This window comes from Clupea harengus, chromosome 1 (assembly GCF_900700415.2).
Source record: "Clupea harengus chromosome 1, Ch_v2.0.2, whole genome shotgun sequence".
In the NCBI taxonomy this organism is placed as follows: Eukaryota; Metazoa; Chordata; class Actinopteri; order Clupeiformes; family Clupeidae; genus Clupea; species Clupea harengus.
In genome coordinates, this window is record NC_045152.1 from 25788492 (window position 1) to 25796024 (window position 7533).

At 44.2% G+C, this 7533-nt stretch overlaps 1 protein-coding gene across 1 annotated transcript; it reads right to left on the minus strand.

The window, feature by feature from the left end:
* Positions 1-2509: 2509 nt before the first annotated feature.
* On the minus strand, positions 2510-3963 carry LOC122133274. Its single transcript, XM_042709100.1, has one exon. The coding sequence runs from the start codon at positions 3320-3322 to the stop codon at positions 2555-2557; it is 768 nt and encodes a 255-aa protein (XP_042565034.1). The 5' UTR covers positions 3323-3963; the 3' UTR covers positions 2510-2554.
* Positions 3964-7533: the final 3570 nt, after the last annotated feature.

The following is a 7533-nucleotide window of genomic DNA, read 5'->3' on the forward strand; positions in this document are numbered from 1 at the left end:
TCACATATGAGGACTTCACAGGCTGTGGAGAAATTCAATCCCCCCATAGCCACGGAGCGCTGTCATGACACCGAGGGCATCTCGTTGCAGGCTTACAGCATTGATAAGAGGGGCGGTATGAGCAGACTCAGTGCTTGTAACCTGACCAAAATGGCAAATTATCCTTTGGATCGCTAGTTGTACATATTCTTGAAGCGCTGAAAGATAGTATTATAGGCGAGAATAATATTAGTTACAGTAATAGGCCTAAAATAATGCTGCGCCTGCTTATCATAAATAGCCCTGTCTATAAGCTAAACTTAAATCAAAGGCTCCTACTTACCACTCCGTGTCTGCGGATACCTTGAGGGGTTCAGAAGGGAATCGAGGCAGTGAAGTAGATCCATGCAATCCTCATGCTACGTTTCCATTTGGACGATATTCGTGCCGCTCTCATTGGGAATGAATGGAGACGAAGTCCCGTCCGACACGAACCGTCGACGCCTCCCTTCCAAAGTTGACGAACCTTTAACTCTATGCAAATGCGGACCAGGCGGTAACCAATCAGTTTGACGTGTGTGAGAATTGGCAGCTGAAGTTGTGCAGATGGGCGGGAGTAATCAAAAAATCAAAGCAAGATGGCGGAGTCTCGGGATTCTGTTACTGGGAAATATTTTATGTGAATAAAGGTGAATACAGGTGTTCACACGACTTTTATATGTCTACATCGACTCGGTTTGTTGTTTATATACTACACAAACACTGTCAGGGCAAACAGAATATTGTAGGTCTTATCTGAAGCTCTCGACCATTCTTGTTAGCTTGCTGGTAACACTTTAATTGAAGATCAATGTAGAAGCTAGCTGCTAATAAGTTACATATAACAAGATGCTGGGGTCTTGGGAGTCTGTTACTGGAAATATTGGTATGTGAATAAAGGTGTTTACACTAATACGTTACATATAACGTTTAATTTATTGTTGTTTGAGTAGTTCAATGATTGACTTTATTTAGCAAAAAGCACTTGAACTTCATTGAACTGGAACTACCTATCTCTATCATCTCCAGGGGGGAGGGGGTTGATTGATGCACGTTTACCTGTACTTTACAATTAACAAAGATGGAGATGGAAAAATTGATAGCGACCGTGGCTTCTTTTCCAATTATTTATGACGCATCCCTGGCAGAGTACAAAAACTCTTTGAAGAGGTCAGATGCATGGAGGAAAGTGGCCGCGATTACCGGTTACGAAGGTGAGTTACATTTCTGCAATGTTTAATTTGCTTAACTTTCATTTGGCCGGTTGCCAGTGCAAATTTTATGATGAGCACACACATGAGTTGGGACAAAATGACAAACTGCAATTACATTACAATAGATTATTGTCGTTGCACAAAGTAAAGAAATGCAGTTTATCATCTAATCAGTAGTGCTATCATAGGAAAGTACTAATTTCGTTAATGTGCTCATTTTAAACCCAACCCTGACTCCATAATAATGCTAATTCTGACAGTAAAATACTCATGCAATCTCTACAGTAAAAATGAACAATAGAAGGAGAAGCCGTGGGGGATATATTGATTTAATTTTTCTAATCTCTCTCTCTCTCTCCCTCTATGTGTGTGTGTGATATTTTCTCAGAAAAAGAGTGCATCAAGAAATGGAAGGGTCTTCGTGACACTTATATGAAGGAAAGAAAGAAGGAGAAGGAGAGGACCAGGAGTGGCGCAGGGCAAACAGACCACAGGCCGTGGCGGTATTTTGCCGTGATGGGCTTCCTGGCTCCCTTTGTGGAACAGAGGGACACTACGGGAAATTACTGCCACGGAGGAGGAAACAGATCCCCTGCCAGCCAGTCAGCAGACACTGCCACTCTAGACCCAGGCCCAGAGGAAATTGAAACAGCCGAGGATGAGGCAGAGGCAGCCTGGAATGTCCAGCTGACCCCCCAGGTGCCCCCCAGACCCCCGAGTGTGGTCCCTGGTACCTCCAGCACCCCCCCTGGACCACCGAGGAAGAGAGGCAGAGGAAGGGCGCAGGACGAAACGTCCTTTGAGGACAGGCTACTGGCTGCGGTGGAGAAGCAGTCCACCTCAACCCCTGTACCTGTCCCTGCCCCTACCGAGAATGAGCATTTTTTTTAAATGCCTAATTCCAGCCCTGGAACGCCTGCCTCTCCAAAAGCAGCAGCAAGTGAAATTCGAAATATACAGACTTGTGTATGTGGCTGGGCAAGAGGTCGAAGCAGCACCCTGAACTGCTTTTAAAAAAAATAATGTTTGCTTAATAAAAAAGTTAAAGATAATCAAACCAGTGTCGTTCTATCATTGACTTACTATAATAACCAGTAACTGTTTTATAACACTGATTGTCTTACGTGTGATATACCCCTTTAGAAGGATTTATGTTAAAATTCTGAGGAAATTATAATATGAAGAAGTCCATGGTTCACATTACGGTGTTATTGTTCTATGAAAAATGTGCACTTTAAAAAGCCCCCCCCCCCCATTCAATTTGGAAATTGCTTTTATATGATCAAGATGGGTGGCTCTTAAAAGAGCCTTTGTTTGATCGGTTATGGTTGCCCGGATAGAGCACCCTCTGCACTGAAATGTGCAGAGAATGTCTCCCTCACACGAATGGCAGCTCTGGCCGCATTGTTGCTGCCAACACGCGGTGCATCCTGGAGACCTGCTGATCCCTCCTCACTCAGCTCAGACATGTCAGTGTCCCCACTCGGTCTCGTCAGCCGGATGAAGTTGTGGAGGATGACGGTGGCCTTCACACAAGCCTCAGCCTTTGCTGCGCTGACAGCAAGGACCCGCCTGTAAATCCTCCACTGACTGGAGAGGATCCCGAAGGTGCACTCCACCACCATCCTGGCACGGCTGAGACGGTAATTGAAGGTCCGCCTGTCTGTGGAGAGGTTGGTACCAGGGAAGGGTCGCATCATGTTGAGGCGCAGTGGGAAGGCCTCATCCCCCACAAACACATGTGGCAGTGGCCCCCTGTGTTCCGCTCCGGTGATGACACGGTCCTCTGGCAGGTCCAAAGTGCCATCCCTCAGGGCCTCACCAAAAGGGGAGTTGAACAGAGTTCCCCCGTCGCTGTTCCGCCCATAGCCACCCACATCCACCATCCGGAACAATTTGTGTGCATCAACTACTGCAAGCAACACAATAGAAAATGTGTGCTTGTAGTTGAAATGCAGTGAGCCGGAGTTGGAGGGGGCCTGAATCACCACGTGCTTCCCGTCGATGGAACCTACACAATTTGGGAAATCCCACTTGTGGAGGAACCCATCAGAAATGGCACGCCAGTCATCCTTGCGTGGCACAGACATGAATTCCGCAACCAGGCAGTCCCAGATGACCACACACACCTCACCGACGATGCTGGCTACAGTGGAGAGCCCCACACGGTAACTAAAACTAATGGACCTAAAAGAGTCCCCAGTGGCAAGGTATCTGTAATAAAACAAACAAAAAAAAAAAAAAAATCAATACAAATTCAACAATCGCCGTTTAAGTAGGTTCACTTATTATAGGCTAATTGAAAATGTATGCTTTAGCCGACATGCAATGCTCTGTAGTATACACCTGTACCAAGTTGCATCAAAAACGTTTTAATAAATTACATGCTCCTAATACAAAATGGCATTGGTAGATAAGCTTGCAAACTATGCCGCAGTATATCATAAAATGCCGTGCGTAAACAGAAAAACTAAACTCACCGAAGGCAAATGGCGAGACGTTCTGCCGGTCCAATCGATCTGCGCAGCCAGGTATCCTCCTTGATGATCCGGGGGCCAACTCGCGAGAGCAGATCATCGAACTGCTCAATATTGAGCCTAAAATAGCGCTGGAACAGATAGCTGTCCAGACGCAACTCCTGCACCAAACGATGGTACTCGCCATGGGTCTGGCGCGCTTGGTGGATCGGGTGGACCCAGTGCCTGTGCTGCCGTCTTGTCCGTCTTGTCCTCCGCAGAAGAACGAAGAGAGCCACAGTCGTGAGAGCTTGCTGATGCATGATGAATCCAAGTGATGTACATCTCGCTTTGCAAACCCATATTTATACAAAACCTGCGTTCCAAAATAAAACTCAAAAAAAGCGCCAAGTAGCCTCATTGGTGCGTTTTGCCTCTGATATGTGTGATATCGTGATTTAACTGGCTGATATAAATGAATCAGATAAAACTAATTAATAAAGGAATATATTTAATGGATAAGTAAATGAATCAGAGCATGAGTGACAGCCGCAACATCTATCATATTTTCATGACTTCACAAACTAATCTGCTATATTACCACTGCACTGCAACCGAACTTGCTACTTGACACTTGCTACAGCCAAACTGATGATTTTTCTGACCACGCCCCCTAGACGAAATACCGGCTGCCAATAATTCGCCTAAATGGAAACGTAGAGTCAGGGAACCGGTCTTTCAAGGCATCTATTAGCTGCACATAGCGTGCTCTGGATTTTTTGTAAGCTTGAATGAAGCAGTCGCCCGAATCAGGGGCGGAGATCCCATTTCATTGTAGGGGGGGACAATACATGGTCAAATTTCAGAGTGTAATTCCGGGGGGGGGGGGACATGAAAAAATTGCTTTCACGAGAGCTAGCATAAACTGCTAAATACCGAATTCTCTGATCACATTTACAAACAGAAATTCGAAGTCATTTTAGAATTATCTAAACAGCATTAAATGTACTAACACGAAATATCTATTCACAGACAAATAAAGTCCAAAGTTCAAGAGAACTTGATGCTCAAAATAAGTTATAAAACAGCTCACCAGGGAATCGAACTTGCAACCTTTTGATTACAATACGACTTCTCTACCTCATACGCCACTGTCACTCCATATTACTATACCAGCATAGTTCATGGACCGCACAAAAAGATGACATTAATTTAACTTCAGATAATTTAACAAATCTGGAGAGGCACTGAGATGTAGACCTACGTTTATTAACTAGCATGAACCTGCCCTGACAGGACATTGTCCTAGACTTAGCTAGCTATCTTAACTGTGTTAATTACCGGCATGCGTGTGTTATCGGCAAACGTTCACGTTGTCATGCCAATCCATGAATAAGCTTATGTATACTTGTGCATATCGATTGGAACTTCATAAATGGAGTTTAGAAAACAACTTCTTCTTTACATGTTCTTACTGCGTTCGAGAATGAGGTAAATCTCTACATATCGTGTATCATAGCGGCAGCGACAGGGGACAGAGGAGGAAACAGTCTGACAATCTGACCGTGTAGGCTACTGGGCTGATTAACTGAAACACGGAGCTGTCGGTAGCCCTGCCCGTTGGAAACAGCATGTGAACCAAACCACTTTGAGGAATAGGGGGAACATGATTTTTCAACACTTAAAAACACATTTTTTTACGTCTATAATTAGCACCGCTTGTGTCGTCGTATTTTTATTAAAAAAAAAATAAATCAAAAAATATATATATTTTTTTTTTAGTTTTCAATGATTGTTGGGGGGGACAACTTTATGGTAGGGGGGGACACGTCCCCCCCGGGATCTCCGCCTATGGCCCGAATGGGTCACTTTGACATCCATGTACGTGTCGTCTTTATAACCCGCCTGGAATGTCATCTCTTCTGGACCTGGGGCATCTCATAACTGTGTAAATGTGGAGACAGATGCTTGCACTATTGGTCGGATACTAGACAGATTCACGTTGTCCTTCTGAAATATTAAATTCAATTTCGTCATAACTGGTAGCACATCGGCCAGTGTGTGTGTCAGGGCTATTTGTAGAATGAATAAATTGAGGAGATCGTGCTTTTGTAAGCTCTGACGTGTTCCACAGCTTTCGCTGCATCCAGCGCAACAAGTGCAGCTCTGTGGGCAACCTGGATGGAAAAGGAATTCGCTTTCTTCAGCAAAGCAGCAACCCCACTGTGTCTCCCCATCATTACACTAGCACCATCTGAGCCCAGGCCAATGACACGGGACAGTTCTAAATCCATTTCACAAAGCACCCCAACTACGCGATCATAGATACATCTTGCAGTCCACATCATAATTTCCTAGTAAGCATGTCTCCACCTTCCCTTTTTTTCTTGAGCTTTAGGTATATGATTAGCTTTTTGTTGACAGTGATATTCACAGTTTCATCAATTATGATTCCAATGAAGTCACTTTTTTCCAGTTTTTCGCGGATCTGTTCCACCACGGCGTCTTCTAAAGCCCTCTCCATATCATCCACTGAGTGGCTGTGGCGATAAATGCCATCGGTGGTGTCAAATCTGGAGCCTCGAGAGCTTGCAGCAGCTCGGTCAGTCCAAGAAAATGGTTAGATCGGATATCATGTTGGGCCATGTGGAATACAACTTTGAGCTGAGAGCAGAGTTTTTTCTTAGACGTTTCCGTCGCCTTGTCACAGTGGCCTTTAAATCGCAACTAGCTGTGGCGTTAAATTGAGCGCCACAACATAGTCATTTCTCTGACTATGTTCAATGAGAGCAGAGATTCTAAAATGATTCGACCCTCTTGTGAAACCGTTGCGTCGTCCTGCCTTTTCGCAGTGTGAACAGAAAATGTTATCGTTACCATCAATTACCTCGCACCTTAGCCAAGGGAACTTGTCACACCATTCCGACCTTAACGCCCGATACTTTGGCCTTTTCTCTGGGGGAGCTGTCCGAACATCTATGGCTTCAGGTATTACAGGTTCATCCTCATCAGACAGTTCACCCTTCACAGGTTCACAGTTGCAAGGCTAGTCTGCTTGGCCATGTTTGATCCTTCTCACTCAGTTCGCTCCTTGTTTATTACCGACGATTTGCGCTTTATTTAAAATGCAACATGTGCGTGTTGTTTAATAACTTTCAATCGGCAGAATAGCCTGTTCCTTTAAAACCTAATAAGGGCAGTGCATGTTTGCTTTATAGGCCTACATATTAGGGTTATTCTCAAAATTCAGGTTGTGTTTGGGGGAAGGGATTTTTAAGCAATTCCAATCGGACAATTTGACCGGTGAGATCTAATATTTTCGGACATTTAATTTTTTTCCTGGACAAAGTCCGGCAATTACCGGACAACGGAAACGCTGACACATATATACACACGCCTACACCCATACACAAGTATATACTCATAAATAAAAAGATAGAAAGGCCAAACAAGTATCCCAAATATTTGGCTGTATAAAAACAAAAGTCCAGTCACACATGAGAAAAACATTTACAGCAACAGTTTGCTTGCAAGTAATTAAAAAGGGATGTTTTGAAGGAGTGCAAAGAAGTAACAGATTTTAGAGACCCTGGCAGGCTATTCTAGTCTGAAGGGGCTTTACATTTAAAGGTACGTCTGTCACGGGACCGAGCGGTGTCACCGTGTGCTGGTGGGTCTGGCCAAAACTCAGAGGCAGAGTAGTTTTTAAAGAGCTTTAGATTGAATTAAAGCAGGACAAAAAATATCGACATTACCAATAAAGTTTAACCCCAGTGAAGACAAAGAATATCATAGGTTCCACAAATGTTGAAAACTCATCCACAGTACGCATCTGCTTAGCCTCA